General features: G+C 38.0%; 1 protein-coding gene across 1 annotated transcript in view; it reads right to left on the reverse strand.

Annotated features, from left to right (window-relative positions):
- The window catches only part of LOC137977592 (elongator complex protein 3-like), a 19,972-nt gene extending 2,430 nt beyond the window's left edge, over positions 1-17,542 (reverse strand). Inside the window, exons 1-18 of the mRNA XM_068824866.1 lie at positions 17,412-17,542; positions 15,595-15,642; positions 15,160-15,230; positions 14,243-14,306; positions 13,684-13,752; positions 13,510-13,539; positions 13,235-13,359; positions 11,382-11,462; positions 9,600-9,680; positions 8,489-8,549; positions 7,149-7,214; positions 6,982-7,054; positions 5,167-5,287; positions 4,089-4,179; positions 2,899-2,964; positions 2,315-2,400; positions 2,101-2,187; positions 138-192 (exon numbers count right to left, since the gene is read on the reverse strand). Coding sequence (XP_068680967.1) covers positions 138-192; positions 2,101-2,187; positions 2,315-2,400; positions 2,899-2,964; positions 4,089-4,179; positions 5,167-5,287; positions 6,982-7,054; positions 7,149-7,214; positions 8,489-8,549; positions 9,600-9,680; positions 11,382-11,462; positions 13,235-13,359; positions 13,510-13,539; positions 13,684-13,752; positions 14,243-14,306; positions 15,160-15,230; positions 15,595-15,642; positions 17,412-17,540 — 1,404 coding nt within the window. The 5' untranslated portion in view covers positions 17,541-17,542. The remainder of the gene's footprint in view (positions 1-137; positions 193-2,100; positions 2,188-2,314; positions 2,401-2,898; positions 2,965-4,088; positions 4,180-5,166; positions 5,288-6,981; positions 7,055-7,148; positions 7,215-8,488; positions 8,550-9,599; positions 9,681-11,381; positions 11,463-13,234; positions 13,360-13,509; positions 13,540-13,683; positions 13,753-14,242; positions 14,307-15,159; positions 15,231-15,594; positions 15,643-17,411) is intronic.

The raw sequence follows: 17,542 nt of genomic DNA on the forward strand, positions 1-17,542 counted from the left end.
TGACCAAAAACCATTCTAAAGCTGTTGAAGAATGGGCACACGTTTGTGACACACGTTCGTGGCACATGCACGACAATAAAATGATAAAAAATGCTCTCCAAGTATTAGTTGAAATTCGGTCGTTACACAGAACGTACTTGGTGTTGAAATTTGGAGGGATCACGTGCACTAACGGGAACCACACTTCCGTAACTATAGCAACGACGTCAAGGAAAACATAGATTAAAAGCCAACTGAGTTCACAACTGATCGATTCCCCCATGCCATGTATGTTTTAAATTTACAACCGTGGATACCAGCTTTTTTCTGGTGTTTTGGCAAGTGATGTAGAATGACTCAACAACCGTCGTTCCACCCGCAAGCACAATAGTAGCTTCTTGAAAACTGCAATCTTGGACAAATTAAATGGAACATTGAGACCACCCCTCCCCCCAAAATCAGTGATGGGAAAATGGCGCGTTTTGGCCTTCACGCACCTTCATCCTTGATTTGGGCGAGAGGGGGCATTTCTGTTCCATTTTATTCTGTCCAAGATTGTCTACGAGCCCCTGCTTGGCGTTACCAGTAGTATATGGGGTAATCACGACACGAAATCTGCTCTCGTTCGCTCAAAAAATTACATCATCCGAATACCTGAGAGTTGACTGTAATTATTTTCATAAGCTATATTTACGTTTAAAGCAGGAGACCTATAAAATGAGAATATAAATTGCAAACAAAAAAGAGAATAAAACTATTGGGAAAAAAAAAGAAAAACAAAAAGAAAGAAACCGGATGTAAGGAGGATTCGAACCTTCTACCACAGATTATCTACCCCATCCAACTATACAACCTACCCACATTCTACGCTTTAGACTTTGCATCCGTGCGCCAACCATACCGAATATGCAAGCTTGTTGAATTTTTAAGAACTGCATTTGCGCTCCCTTAAATTTGTTGGCGATATTTACCTAAGCTATCTTCTGATTTTTCCACGCTGAAAAATAGAGCATGATTTACGTTCACAAAAGTGTTGATGGGCACGATTTGCGGGCTAACAGCAACGAATTTTGTCCATTTTTCACGATTTTGTCGTCTGGCCAGAAAGGTGACAGAACAGACTGACACTTTTTCCATTGCTTGTTAACGGTGCTTAACCGTTGAAAAGCGTCTCAAAACAGACATTAATCGTATAAAAAGTCTCGTGAATCGTGCCTTAAACGATTCATGTCATGTCATGTAAAACCATTCAAGTGCTCTACAAAGCTTTAAAAGCGCAACTTTAATGCTTGAGTCTTTTGCCATTGCTTCGTTTAATCTCGGCGATGCGACCCTACATAGACCCTATAGTTTTATCGATTAACTCCCCAGAAATGCTTCCAGAGTAAGATCAGTGCGGGCTTGAGAACTCTAACTCTTACTTTTGTTTCCTCGGGTATTCTTTTTCTCGATGGCATTTTTTTCGTCAATTCTACGTAGAGTTATACCCTTATTCTTGATCGTACTGGCAAATTTTCATTTTAGGTTTGGCTTTTTTATACGCTCCGCTTCTCTTAAAATATCTTCCATGTAGTATCTCAACATAGGAACACTAGCGACGAGCGTGACTGCGTCAGAGGCCAGTGGTTTCGGATGATTAATGTGTTGACATATGACCTCTTAATTGACCAAATCTTGAATTTGTGACGTCATGCCCTCCTTAGACAATCTTGGACAAATTAAATGGAACATTGAGACCACCCCTCCCCCCAAAATCAGTGATGGGAAAATGGCGCGTTTTGGCCTTCACGCACCTTCATTCTTGATTTGGGGGAGAGGGGGCATTTCTGTTCCATTTTATTCTGTCCAAGATTGTGGATAGAAACGCTTAGCCCCGCGACAGAAAAAATCAACCGTCACCCCGCACCTGAATCACGTTATTAGTGGGGCCAGTAATCAGGAGATACCATGGCGGAATAGAAAATTATTTCAAGTACACAAGCTTTCACTGATCGTTTGATTAGGGCTCCGAAAAAAAGTTTAATAATCCAGAAAACAATGGACACAAATGAGATTGTTTTGTGCCTTAAAATTACAAAACAAACAAACGAAAAAAAAAAACAGGTTAAACATAAAGGATACACATGAAGCTCTCTGACAATCGAACATCCTCCTTTCAGTTCGGGCCTGAATGTCTCCTCGGAACACTTCCTCAATCTCAGTAATCCCACAAGGATATTTTCAAAGAATTAAGGAATTTGGTGAATCAAAAACTCCTTGTAACCGCGAAAGCACGACTTAGTACAGCAAAGTGGAAAATAAAAACTTAAAATAAAAATTATTCTAAGAATATGTAACAAGGATATCTTGCTCTGGATCTTCATATGAAAGAAAAGTCTCCCATCCACCATTTGCAACGTAGTCACGGCGGATCAATTCAATCTAAAACAAGGAATAGGAATTTTGTCTTTTAATTTTAAATTATTCCATTACTAAAACACCGGGCACCGGTGGTTCAGTTGGTTGAGCATCGGGCTGTCGTGCGGGAGGTTGCAGAATCGAACCCCGGCCGGATCAACACTCGGGATCTTAAAACAACTGAGGAGATAGCTAGGACTGGCTTTGTAATTTCATCTACAAATGGTAAGACTTTGAAGTCTTCTCGGATAAAGACTGTAAACCGCAGGTCCCGTCACAAAATCCTTGTGCATAAACGTTAGACTATTCCAAAAGAGTAGGGGATGGATTCCTCCGGTGTTTTAGCTGTTCTGTTCTCTCCAGCATAAGTGGCCGGCTTGGCTTGATGTCTCTAAAAAACCTTATTGCATGTGTATGAAGCCACCTAGGCAGAAACAGCCATAAGTCAAAAAGGAACTCTGCCGAGTGCTAGCACATGTAGATGTAAATGTAGATTAAAATTCAAAGTCAACATTGACTTACCTCAAAAGGACGGACTTTATGGTGAATCTCCTGTATTCCAACCTCGCGAGTACGCACATCACGACACTAACAAAAAGGAAAAGCAGGTTATGATATGGTGTTATTTTCGCTGACCGAGTACCCTGGGTGCCAGAGGGTTTTTTTTTCCTTTGGCGTGATCTCTATGAGCGGCAAAGCCACCATACCGAGCCGCGACGGCTTTTTCGCGTCTCCGTTCGTCGTTCAACGCTTCGCGGGTTAACCGTTCCTCGCGAATAAAACCTCTGGCACCCAGGGTACTGATAGAAGGACATAAAGTCATAACTGCATTAAAGGGAAAGTATGGTATAGAAAAAGTTTCTCTAAATTACGAAAATTTTTCCCCAGGAATTCGAAAATAATTGTCGTTTTTGTCCAGTTCCCTGTTAAAATGTGACAAGAGCACTTTGAAGTTGCCTCTTTCGTGACTTGGAGAGCGCCATCTTGGATATGACGTGCTATGACGTAGCAATAGTCAACAAACGTGTTCGACAGATGGAAATGGGCCCACACAAGGACAGAGATCGGTGATCTAACCCGAAGGTCGTGGGTTCAATTCCCACCCTGGTCAGAGTTTTTTTCTGTCCTTGTGTGGGCCCAGTTCCATCAGTAGGGCTAACGCTCACATGGTTCATATGGGGTAGAAACTTAACACTTCACATTACACTCTAATCAGTTAAGTCTGTTCAAATATAAGTGTTACATGGCCAACGTTTGCAAAAACGTAATCCTTCCTTGTATTGCTACGTCATAGCCTCGTTTGCATACACAAAAACAAAAATGGCCGATTTCAATTTAAATTTGCCTATTTTTGAAGCGTCATTGTTGGCTATTTCAACACATTTTGTCCAAATGAGTGGTCAAGTATGACAATACAGGTAAAGAACTTGCGATTCAGAGGAACTTTTTCTAGACCGTACTTTCCCTTTAAAAACGACAAAAGATCCCACTTCAAGAACCCGAATGGCACATTGTCAGCCATCGCTAGCTAAAACTGGTAGACAAAAAATAAAAGTCATAAAAATAAACTAAGAAATTGGAAAAAAACTAATTAAAATGACACATCACACATCTCTTCCCATCTTCCTGCTAAGATAGAGAGTTGATCTCCTATTCGCCAAACTATGTTATTATTGTAAAAATTACTACATGATGTATCGCAATTGACTTACCTGGGTGCCCAGATCCCTCATCCGTGCCAGTGCCAGCTCTCTTAAATTACCATGTTCCACCCCAGAACTAACCAAGGGCATTGGAATGTCCCTAAAATGTAAACTTACAATTTCAGAAATGGAAACCACCGGAATTGAAGTAAACATTTGTTGCTACAGTTCTTACTTTGAGAATGCTGATACTCTATTTTAACATCAGCTTTGATATTCTTGTAATTTTACAATAAGTTAAGATAACAATAATTATTATTTCTGTCTTTTCATCTTGCTGTCACCAGCGTGTGTTCTTCAGTAGTAAAGAGGGTAAACAAAAAGGGGCAAGGGTCGCAGAGCAGGTACAGAAGAGACAACTAGTTTAAACCCGTATGCAAGTGATCTATACATCTGTCTTTTACTGAAAATTCCGCAAAGACAGAGAAAACAAAAAACGTTTGAACGATACATGGCCTTGAACAACTGAAGTCCATTTTACTGAACCCTGGGCAACTAATACAGGTTCTACCCCATGTGACAGCTAAAGGGATGCTAACTACAAGCAAAATGCAAACAAATTTGCATGCACCTCTGGATAATGACCATACTCTCTTCTACATATGCATGCACTGATGGTTAGGCCAAATTAGTACAAATCAAAGCTCCTTTGCATTGATTGTATCCATGGTGGTGGACAAGTGAACATAGTCAAATGGAATGACCACTAGAGCATAATGAATATCACCAACATTAACCCATTGACCCCTAGGAGTGAGTCCTAACAGATTTTACTCTTAACAGATTTTACTCTATCTACTCTCTATTATTCTTATTTTTTATCACTTCTGTAGTTTTCTTCTGATGGATAGGCTTTCCGTCTTGTAAATAGCTATTATTCTAATTTTACATAATTTGTACATAGTCTTGATGATTGTAACTTGCTTTAGGTGAACCCAATTAGCAGCAATGCTAAATCCTTGATGACACATAAATAAAGTCATTCATTCATCTAATCCCAGACAATTTTACTCATCAACTGAGGGCATCCTAGGGTGTTTGAGAAATGAATGGATTAATGAAAAATAAATTGTGAAAATGACCATACCGTTGAACTCTATACACCCTTGTCCAGGGAGGAACTAAAGCAAGAATCCTTGCAATCAAGTCCACTAGAGTACTTGGAGGGTAACTTTTGTACCGACCTGTCTTCCACAGCTCATACAAACCTAAACCAAATTAATGCAATATTAAAAGTAAAGAGATACCAACACAGCACAGTTTGATACCATACTTGTTCTTCACAAACCCCAAATTACCGCTAGTTGCCTCAGTTGAGAATGCCATGGGCATGTCAAATATGTGTGAGGTTGTGGGTTTATACCCTAGCTGGACCAACACTCAGGGTCTTAAAATCACTCAGGAGAAAGTACTTCCTTTGTACTTTAATTGACAAAAGGTAACACTTCCATGGATTCTTGATTAAGGAATGTAAACCAAACAGGTTTAAAGTATAGGTCACTTTTCACAGGTTCAATTGTTACAAAAGCTTTACTACTGCCTCATTAGGTCTAAAAATGATGTTTAGGCCCAAGGTTACCCATCATCATCATCATCATCAATCCAATTTTGATCCGGGTTTATCCCCGTAGATGGGGGTGGCCAGATTTACCCCACTTTGGAAGCAATCTCTCTAACTCCCACTCTCCATCTCACTCGATTCATGGCATCTTTTTTCTCCAATCCAACACTCTTGCTCTCCTTCTCCACTTGCATCTTCCACGTCTTCTTTGGTCGTCCTCGCTTCCTCTTGCCCTTCACTTCAAACCCCAACGCTTTTCTCAGAAAATGCCCATCATCTCTCCTCAACACATGCCCGTACCATCTCACTCCATTCGCCTTTGCCATCTGAACCACTGTTACCCAGTTTGAAGGTTTTGGGTTGCTTTAACCTTTTCACTCCCAAGAGTGCCACTTATAGATGTTACTCTGTCTAACACCAGACGATTTTACTCGTCAATGGGGGAACCCCACATGGGTGAAAGGGTTAACAATAGCTAGATTCACTCAAAAACTATGTCCCCATTGACTCTTATGAGTAGGACTTAATAGATTTTACTCTGTCTAACGCCAGATGATTTTACTTATCAATGGGGGCAGGACAGGGCACTTCAAGTGTCAATGGGTTAGTATAGAGAAAATAATGACCTGCGTTTTAAACCCGCCACTAGGGAATTTAAGATTACCACGGCAACGGTCGACGAAAACGTCACCTCAAAATATAATTTGGCTCTATAGTAAGTCTTTCGCGATTATCCAGTCTCATTCGCGTCGTACAATGTGGGCAAAGTATCCTAAAAATAAATTGGTAGGAGCAGTTTCAGAGTGAAAACAGAGAATGAAAGATTCTCTGTTGCTTGCTTACGTTGTCCTCAAAACCTCAAATTTGGTGATTTCACGTCGTCGTTATGTAGAGGACCGCAAAGATACTTGCTAAAATCCGTGCTGCACGTGCAGCACAATTATTTATGCTCTTTTAACCAATGATATTATTGTTTTCTGCCGTTGTTGTAATCGTAGCCGTCGTCGTTTCTTAAATTCCCTAATATAAACCACAGGCCACCTCGCATGTAACAATTTAGCATGAGTGGTTGACTTGGAAAGAATCTTCTAAATGGACCTCTCATAATTGATGAGACCACATGAAAAGCAAAAAACAGTAGTCAAATTGAAGAAGTCCACTTGCTCAAATGATTCCCTTGATAGCATCATTTTGCATTGTGTTGTAAAGTTGGAAGGTAACAGCTACTAGGATGAATGAAAACATTAATCTTTATGGTAAACAAGAACATTCCTTTTCACCGGCTCTTCACAAAAAACATGCATAAATCAGAGTTTTAAAGAGAAAATTAATACCACTAACCTGTACCACGAATAACCAAGGTTGGATAAATTTTCAAACCATCTGCCCGAAAAGCAGGATTTTCAAAGAACTCCTAAGATCAGAAAAAGAAATGAGAAGGTAACGAAGGCAAAAGTGGTACAATAAGGAAAATCATATGTTTACTCTGCAATTAAAAAAAAACATACAATAAATTGTTCAATATCTCTCTCCAATCCAATATTTGGCAGATCGGGCATCATGTGAGACACAACCTGTAGAACAGAATGATTGTATTAAATTTTCAACTGGTGAAAGTAGTGGTGTACCGATCATCAATTACCGGTATAATCAATCATTGATCCAAAATCTTTAAGCGACGCAACAATCGATTATGGATGATGACAATCGACTATCACAGACAAATAGGTGCATTTTTAATGTTCTCCAAAACTCGTCGAAACACGCTCACGCCAGGCTAGGTTTTGCATTTTGCATTTTGCATTTATCTCACATTAATGTTGATAGTTTGTACTTCATACAGAAAAAGCTTACCTTGATGGTTCTCTGAGAAATTATTCTAAATTAGTAGCTGGCCGTAACCAGGTGATCTGGTGACGTAATTCAGAGGACTGGGGAGAAAAAATTTCACGCCGTATCCCACAACCGCACACGGCCTTGAATGTTATTTCCGAATTCAACATGGCAGAGGCGAGGTTATATATCGGCAGTTTCCACTTGAATGTTCATTCAGCAACAGGAAATGTGGGAGACACGGAATGATCTGTTGAGTTTTGGCGATGGAAATACTGCAGGAAACTTGGAAACAAACGGCGATAAAGTTTTTCTTTCCAGTCCTCCAAATTACGTCACCAGATCACCTGGAAAATACATTTTTATCACAATTGCTTGTAATCTCGCAATCTGATTGGCTAATTTGCTGTTGTCTACAAGAGTCTAGACAACGCTGTATGCATCATGCTTGCATCATTTTGTCACGCAATGTAATGGCCAATCAGGAATGCCCATTTTGGGAAATATACCAATCATATTGTGAGAAAGTTATAGACAACGCTTGCTCTTTCTTTGAGTCGTGATTTTGATCACACTTTGAAATAAAAACTTTCTTTGGCGTTGAATATTGTGGTTGGCTGCACCTCGTGAGTCCACAACATTTTGACCACTGTGATGACGAATATTGTTGTCAATAAGAGTACAATCAACGCTGAACCCCTTACGATTTGTTAATTAACTTACTACGATCACAAAGGTAACAAGATTAGATGAAAGCAAAACAGATATAAACAGCTTGCCAAGATCAAGTTAGTTCCCCAGGGTCCCCTCCTCGTTGTCTTGTTTGCATGTTGTCCAAAACAAACAGGGTGCATGTTTTCTTTTTATCAATAGATTTCAGATTATAATCAACGATTGACTGGTTGGGTCAATCCGATTATTTCCGATGATCGCCAGTAAAATCTCAGGAGATTCCCATCACTAGGTGATGGTTTTTCAAAATGTATCCAGAAACAAATAAACAAAAACAGCTGACCTTGAAACCTGCATCTTTGGACAAATGGAAGGATTCACACACTGCCTTGACAGTATGACCCCTGAAAAGTACAATAAATGAATTACCATATTATTAGAGCAGTTTTCAATTGAGTGTCGAAAGTAATTAGATAATTACTTTGGTTTATAATTACTTCACTCAGTGATTGGTTCAAAGTTCTCGCACCATTTTTTCAACCAATCAGAAATGAAACCAAAACCAATCGTGGCTCGCGCGTGCACATTTTCCCGCGCTTTGTGTCGGCTACGTGTAATTACTTCGAGTTTTGATTGGTTTACTGGATTGTCTCCGTCCTTTTTGATTGGCCAAAGTAATTACTTTGGTTTTGGTTTTACGACACTCAATTGAAAATCGCTCTATTACACATGTCCAATTTCACTGTTAGTCGAGTCTCATGTAAAAAAAACATACCCAAAACATAAAACGAAACAATACATGTATGAATCTTTCCTTGTAATGTGCCTTTTTACATCAGGTTGCTGGGGTGTTTTGGGAACATACATGTGACAAACTCATTCCTAGTCTATCAAGTATTTTATTAAATTTTTGACCATGGATATTGCATTATTGTCATTTTGATTGGCTCACTATGTCTTGGTTATCAGCTCTTCTACCAAACCATTACACCATGTGTTGCCAAGCCAAAGAATTTGTGGCAGGAGGTAGAATTTTCAAGCATACAATAATAATTATTGTTAAGAATTAACTTCAATTAAATATGTGGTTTAGTTGGATATGAAATAGGTATTGGTTAAAGCTAACATGGTGCTGAGCGCCACTTTGAGAATTTCCCATGTCATATCCAATATGTACTTACATGTATGGAAGAATAAAAGGTAGGTAAGGTAAAGTCTGCTTATGAGCCTAGAAGGCCCATCAGGCCGGCGCTTATCTCCGGTTTCTGTAGCATAAAGCGACTAGGAGTATTTCTACTCCCCCCTGGATGGGATGCCAGTCCATCGCAGGGTTACCCCCAGCATTAATGGAAGAATAACCTTAAGACTATTATAGATGCAGGGACCTACAGGAGGACATGAACAATGGCAAATAATACCAAAGATTAGCTTGTTACTTCTTCTATGTCCAGTACCTGTTTGTGTCCCTTGCCACATCTTCGTACACACTTTGTACTCCAATCTCCAAGCGTGTGCAGCCATACATTAGCATTGAACTAAAGAGCAATCACACATTTAATATTTCCTTGATGTATGGGAAATTAGTTAATTTAGTTGTTTTTCTGTTAGGTGTGAGTACCTTCTTGTATAATTATATTACATGTATTTCCCAGCCAAGATGGACAACAATACTGTGGCCTACCCTTCAAGTTTTTATTTTAAATTCTGCTTTGCTAGTGTACCCACAGGGTCCAGAGGAGATATGTTTGTCGTTAGAACATCAAAACCCGTCGAAAACATCTGAAATAATGGGTTATTTTGATCGCGTTACAGTTTCGTTACACATTCTGTATACCGCAAACCAAGAGACTGAGGGCTCGCAAGATCGGCTCACAGTATAAAAAACGGAAAGGGAGGAAACTAATTTGGGGCTGATTTTCGAATCCCTGAAACTCAAATGGAATTGAATTAAATTGCCTGATTTTACTAACGTGATCTAGAATTGTTATGTATTTGCCAAATACTGTAGGAAAACGGCACAAGAAAGCGTTCAAATTCATTTTCGGCCACCGAAATTTACGGCTTCGAGAGAGAGCTTTCGTTCGGTGTGCACCGCAACATATGGTGACGGAAATGACGCGGTAAAGTAAATGTGCGCAAGATCGGAAGTAATTTTAAGATGCCCCAAGTTCGAAAACACCAACGGTTTCTTTTGCAACTTTTCGACTGTTGACGTGTACAACAAATGTCCAGTCTTTAAGATCTTTACTTCAGTTTAAACTCGGCTGCCTTCGCATAGATCATGTGACTGGACTTTTATCCACTCAAAGAAATCGTCGCTAGAGCTAGATAAAAGCCAATCGAATTCTTTTGTGAAAGCTGGCAAGTCTTCCCATTTAACACAGTCTTCTTCCAATCTTGAGGTTTTTGAAAGTGGGTACTGCCATACTCGGCCACCGTTAACTCTTCGCTGGACTCTACTTGCCTGTGGAAAGGCCTCCTTTAAAATAATCCCCAGTTCTTTGACTTGCAATGGAAAATTTTCCTTTTCGGAGCTGTTATTTACATAGTCGTCGAGTATTTCTTGTACGGAGATAAAGTTTTGTTCGTCTCTTCGATAATTCATTGAAAGCCTGCAGGTAAAATAGTCAAGTTCGATCAAGGAAAAATCAAACACGGTAATTTGTGGCTCACGTTCGAAAGCCAACTGGTCAGATATCTTACCATTTAGAAAGAAACACGTGTTTTTCTCTGTTCGATACTTTGGATCTCTTCTCGTCCGGCTGCTTTTCGCGCAACGGAACGGGTCTTTTCAAGGGAAAAGCCGCCATTATTTTAAAACTCCCTCCACAGCTGATGTTTTGATTCTCGAATTAGTAGCGGTCTGTTGCTTTTGCATTTCCGGTCCGAATTCACTTCCGTCACCAAGTGCTGCGGTTCACATCGAACGAAGTCACGTGGTACAAGTTTCCTCCCTTTCCGTTTTTTATACTGTGAGCCGATCTTGCGAGCCCTCAGTCTCTTGGTTTGCGGTATACAGAATGTGTAACGAAACTGTAACGCGATCAAAATATAATAACCCATTATTTCAGATGTTTTCGACGGGTTTTGATGTTCTAACGACAAACATATCTCCTCTGGACCCTGTGGTGTACCATCATCAAGTTGACACTGACAATAACAAGCACATATCATGCATGAATTTTCAGTGATCACACTGTGAAAAAGACTCAAGGTTACGAACTGAGCATTCTCACCTTAAATGTTTTTTTAAGCAATAATCTGGTCTTGTTTCTATTGTTATCCCTATACATTTTGTTTTGCTTCTCTCTGAATATCTAAAATGATGAATGCACAACATTAAAATATTAATTATTATTTTATTGCCTCGTTATTCTGCTTAATTCATAACAATAATCAAATAAATAATTACTTTGAGGGATTTATGGGTACATGTAGGAAGACTTGATAGCTTCAGAACACAATAACAGGTAGCAACTTCCATGGAATTGAATACACGTGCTACGTGTCAAGGAAATAGCCTTTCCTCTGTGTTTTAAAAATGCTATCAGCCTGCTTTGTGGTTATTTGTTTGTTATTTGTTTATTAAAGGAAGGAGGCAACTTAAGGTGACTCACTCCAGTTTTCTGCAGAAAATGATCAAGATTTTGAAATCTGTGAAATTAAAGATTCTCTTCTAAAGTGTTAGTCACTGCAATTGATGTAAAATGCAATTTTACCAAACAAATACAAATGCAAATCAGGAGAAAATGATAAATATAGTGACTGTAGCTACAGCTGAACACCTAGTGTTTGTCTTTCTACTTGTTTATACCCTATTATTTACTTTAGTTCATCTTGTTATCATTTAAAATTCGTTAAGGAAAGTTCAATTAACTTATGTCACCCTCCCTAGTTCTTTTTACTGTTTCCTCCAGAATTTTCTAGAATTTTCTAAGGATGCTACTGTCGCAATTAAGCTCTCTCGCATACAGTAAGGCTCACAATAGAGTACACATCAAACAAGAAGGGTTTTGTTTCACAAGTTACATGTTTCATCAAAGTAGCAGTTTTAACCAAGGTTGCAAGTTTTATCAAGATCGTAAACCCAAGCAACAATCTTCAAGGTTATGAGTATTTACCACAAAGGATTCTAGTTTCAGTGCAAGGAGCAGAACCAAGGATTTTATGTATTCATGTTACTCCACATTAATTAGTTTCACACTTTGTTTATTTTAATTTTGACTTAAAATGCTCTTGCCAATGTTACTGTGCCTTTAACTATATTTGAGCACTTAACTCACGATTGTTTTTGTATTAAATGTAACCATATTTTTTATTGTAACATTTTGTTCAGCGATCAAAATTGCATAATTTATCCGTAGTGTTTACACCATGTTCAAATTTATCTCAGTTTTTTACAGTGTTTGTAATCAAGGAAGAAGAATAAATTTACAAACAACACTTTGAAAACTGTTCTAAAGTCACTGGAACAACAGTGACCACGCTACTGGAGGCGGACTGGAAACTAGACAGTTCAAAGGCCTTTTTCTCAAAAACTAGCCGCATGAACCCACCTTAAAATTACAGGATTTCCTTAACGAAAAAAAAAAAAATCATGTATAGAAATATATAGTGAAATCTGTCTGACAGGTTTTTCACAAACGGCAAAAACGTTGAATTCTATTTTGATAATAACTGAAAAACTGTCTGATAGATCTCTTCAAAAAAATGTTGACGGTTTCATCTTCATAATATTGTCTACTAATTCCCAAAATTTTAACCCTGGTCATATGGCTAGGTTTTGATAAAAAGGCCTTTGAAATGTCTAGTTTCCAGTCCCCCATCCAGGAACTCAGTCAAAATCTTGATGTTTTTCTTTGGAAAACTGTAGTACTTATGTCACCTTAAACTGAGGAATTAAAATAACATAAAAACAGGACCAAAGGAAACATTTAAGATTTCACACCGAGGGTATATGCAGGGTCGAATCCGATAGGCCCACGCTGGTGTCATTACAAGTGACCTGGGTCACTTTATACAAGTTTAAAATGCACCTCTGAAATTTCTTTGAACCATGTTCAATTCTGCATAACTGCAACGAACTTACTTGACAGCTTCATCAACATTGTTACTTGTGTGACCTGAGAGTGCATCATGAAGATTTCTTATAAAGTAGTCTCGATAGCTTTCATCCAAACACATAAACGTGCCTCCCATCACAATAAACTCAACCTTCAAAATAAAAAAAAGTTGCTGTTTTGATACTCAGCTCCAATTAGGGTCATTCGTGGGGTTAAAAACAGTCACAGAAATTTAAGTGAGCTATACATTTGTGTTAATGTAAAATTCCTAAAACAAGCACAATAATATTATTTACCTCACCTTATCAACACTGTGGCCAAGTTGTTTAAGCTGTAGTAGAAATAAAAAAGACTCCTTTGGATTGACTAAAAGCTTTAAACCACATGCTCACAAAATTCTGTGCATGCTGTGCAGAAAAAAAAACATTTTCCACGAAACAACAAAAACTTACTAAAATGATCATAAGATTCTCACCTGGTCTATCCTGTGTCTTGTTTGAAGGTAAGGGTTGTATCGTGCTCGGATTGCTCTCATTGATGTAGGCTGAAGAAAACAAACATTTAATGTTCTTAACAACTACTGGTATGCCCAAAAATGCCGAAAATTAGGACAGGATTCATGAACTGAATATCATGGAGGGCTACCCTTTACTGTACCTTTTGAAAACAATTTACAGTAAGCAAGATTAAGTTTATTAATGTAAAGTAAAGTTAGAGAGACACTTAAGTGACATCATTATTATCTTGTACAGCTGAAAAAAAAAGTGATCGTGAAATCGATGAAGGAGGAAAGAGGACACTGTATCAATTAATGAAATCACCATTATTTAATCAGCAGCTTGTTGATGAAAAATACAACAATATTGTTTGAAGGAGATCTTTGTCACATCCCCAGGTAAAGGTCTTTTAAGGTACCACAATTTTTTTTCCCCTGGTTTTTTGAGAATTTCTTTAATGGGATTGTTTCAGACCCCATTAATGGCTTACAGGTAATAAAAATAATATACAGTAATTACTATAGTGTAGTGCCTTACTTCATATCCAGTATATGACTGTGTGGAGTATTCAAAATCAGAATCAGGACCACCTGGACAGTACCTGGAATAAATTTATCCGGTTAGTTTCATGCTTCAATACATGATTACAATCATAACAACTTTACAGTATACAGAAATAGAAAGGAAAGAATTCTGGGTCTTCAAACTTACAGTTTACTTACATGTAGATCTCTGAAGGTACAATGGCACAACTCAGGTTTTAGACTTCAAGCATTTTTTTCATTAAAATTACATGTAATTCGCCACTTGTAACAGTATTTTCCATGCTTTGGTATTCAGGACATTAACGCCAATTGTTTAGAACTAGATATGTTTTTTGACATGCAAACACTGTCATAGTGCTCTGCAAGAGCCACGCACTGAGCATAGGGGCTGAGCAAAAATGCATGGGCACACAAACAAAGACGGTGACCCCCCATTTTGTTCTCAAATTTGGAATACGTGACTTAAACGTACACTCTAACTCTTGAAAAGAAATGGAAAAACTGGGAAAATTTTTGTGAAGTATTTTTAAGATCCATTTATCTGAATTTGCCTTAACTTTGACGATGTACATGTATGGTCCTCATGAAGAATATTAAAGTTGCATTGGATAAGAAAAGTAACTTAGACAAAATTTTCACTGGTCAAAATTCAAAGCAGTTTTTATCAAAACTACATCTTCTGAATGCTCATAGAGAGTGCACTGCCTTACAAAAACATGGACAAAATCCTAGAATCTGGTCTGGTTAAACAGGAAGACATTATTGGGCTCACTTTTCAAGTGTACAATCAATAAATGACCACAAGACTAATGTTACTCTTTGGCCCTTCAACTCAGCCGATCATTACACAACAATAAAGAATCTTCTTGGAACGAAATATAATAATGGTTTAAAAGAGGATAGTCTTACACGCAGATATTTCCAGTCATGTTTATGTGTGGACACCTGTGAGGCTTGCACATAACAGCGACAACAGCAATCTACAAAAATAATTAAAAACTGTTTTAACTTTCCTTTCATCAAATATTTTCTAAGGGAAAAAAAATAAGCCCCCAAAGCTTCACGGCCATTGTAGTAAAGTATTATAGGTTAAATTTGATTTCAGATCAAAATGATTTTAACCCAGGTTGATTTGTGCAACTGTAATTTCTTTGTCTCTGTTTACAGTTTGTGTGATCATTCATTCAAGACACAAAAACATTACAAATCCACCTAGGTTAAAATCATTTTGACCTGAGATCAAATTTAACCCTTAAAACATATCTGCCTGAAGGCAGTAGCCACCAAAAAGAGTACAATAAAATAAATTATTGTTAAGATTCAGAAATGAAAAACAAAACTTACACCAGATGCTGTCCTCACTGGTTTCGCTTTCAGTTTTGGAAGTAATACCTGAAAGTACCGTATTCTAGTTTTTAGCATGATAACAGGTGTGAAATAATTTCATAACATTATAGATATATGCAGGTCTTTCAATAACTTTTGTAGACTTTAAGTACATACCTGGGCTAATCAATGTAAGCGGTGGTCACTCTTTACAAGGGTTTATTAAAACCCTTTCACACCCAAACTGGTCTAAACCGGCCAGTATTTTACTCTGTCTAACGCCAGACGATTTTACTTGTCAATAGGGAAGCCCTGGGAGTCAATGGGTTAAGTGAAATCAGGGCAGAGTAGCCGCTGTTGAGAGGCAAATTTCTAATAACATAAACAGCAGTATACTGCCAGTGTCCGGCTTCTAATGAAACCCCTTTACTATTTATGTACATATTATACCAGATTGTATAAGGCTCAGTTTGAAAAGGTTCTGCAATAATGATTCCCAATTCACAAAAATAAAACCTAAAACCATGGACAAAAAATTACAAAACCTGACAATCTCACTCCTAAAAATAAGTGATAACAGTTGTAAGACATTTTGAGTGTTCTATGGTCATTGTCAAGTCCAATCCTCCATTCTCCTTCACCTTCTTTTACTTTTGTTTTTTTGTTTTTTTCCACAGATGTACGAAAAAATACATGAAATACATTATCCATCATCAAATGGGAACTTAGAATAAATTCAAGCCCCAGATAGACAGAACTCGTTACCCTCCGTGATCTAGTCAGATGCTCTAACCACTGAGCTACTGGAGACTCTGTGGTGAGATGGTGAGATGTGAAATGTGGGTATAGACTACGACTGCATCAAGCAGTCACATAGTCAATTTTTTTGATAACCATATATGACTCTTAACTGCACTGTGCATTGACATTAAGGCATATCAGCAATAACAGTGGTTAGAGCATCTGACTAGATTACAGAGGGCCGTGGGCTCAAATCCCATCTGGGGCTCGGATTTTTCCAAGTGCCCATTTCACAATGCATAGTATCCTTCATGTCTTTCATGTATTTGTCACATTACTCACTTGGCTGGTTGATGTATGGAAAAAAAATAATTTTCCTTTCTTTTTTTCTCTCTAGTTTCAGCTTCTGTTGAATTCTTAAAACTTGTGTTGTAATTGGATTGCAAGCAAATATTTTAGCTTTTCACTGTTTCAGAAATTGTACATGCGCAGAAATGCTATGAAGTTCAACTATAAATCGAATAATAATAACTTAGTAGTGTAGAAGAGAACCAATGTAACTTCCATTATACTCATTAAGAATACAAAAAAAAAAGAAAAAATTGATTTGGGCTGTCAGAAAACACCTACGTATTTACACGGAACCTTTTGTTTGTAATCTTTACCAATATTTGCATACGCGTGTGGGTTAACAAAGGATAGAAAAGACAATAAACTAGACTTTAATAGGCTATTCTCGATACAAATAACCAATTATAGTTAGTCACGATCAATTTAACAGAATATTACTACCACTATAAAAAAAAAATTGTCCAAAGCGTCTCTATTCTAATCGATGTAACTTATGACCAATGGTGACAGTAGGCACGAAATGACAAAGTTACACCACAGCAGAGAAGTTAAGGAGTATACAACTTTCAGAACAACATGGAAATCGAGCAGCCCAGTGAGAGTTTGGTATTGCGGAAAGCAAGGAAAACCTTCAGCAAATGCCTCGACTGAAACGTGCAGATCGTGGAAGGAAAGCCGTGTGGCCTCTCTACACACCTGTACTTGTTTTCATCCACAGCCAATTATTGTCTAGTGTCCCTAACCTTTTTATAAGCAGGAGGAACAGCAGCAATGATATCAACAAGTCTGGGCTGAGATGTAAGACCATACTTGCTAGCAGCTTGTCCTTTGATTCTAAACATAATTATCAATAGGTCAAACCAGAAACCCATAA

The sequence above is a fragment of the Montipora foliosa genome, chromosome 11, assembly GCF_036669935.1.
Source record: "Montipora foliosa isolate CH-2021 chromosome 11, ASM3666993v2, whole genome shotgun sequence".
NCBI lineage: Eukaryota > Metazoa > Cnidaria > Anthozoa > Scleractinia > Acroporidae > Montipora > Montipora foliosa.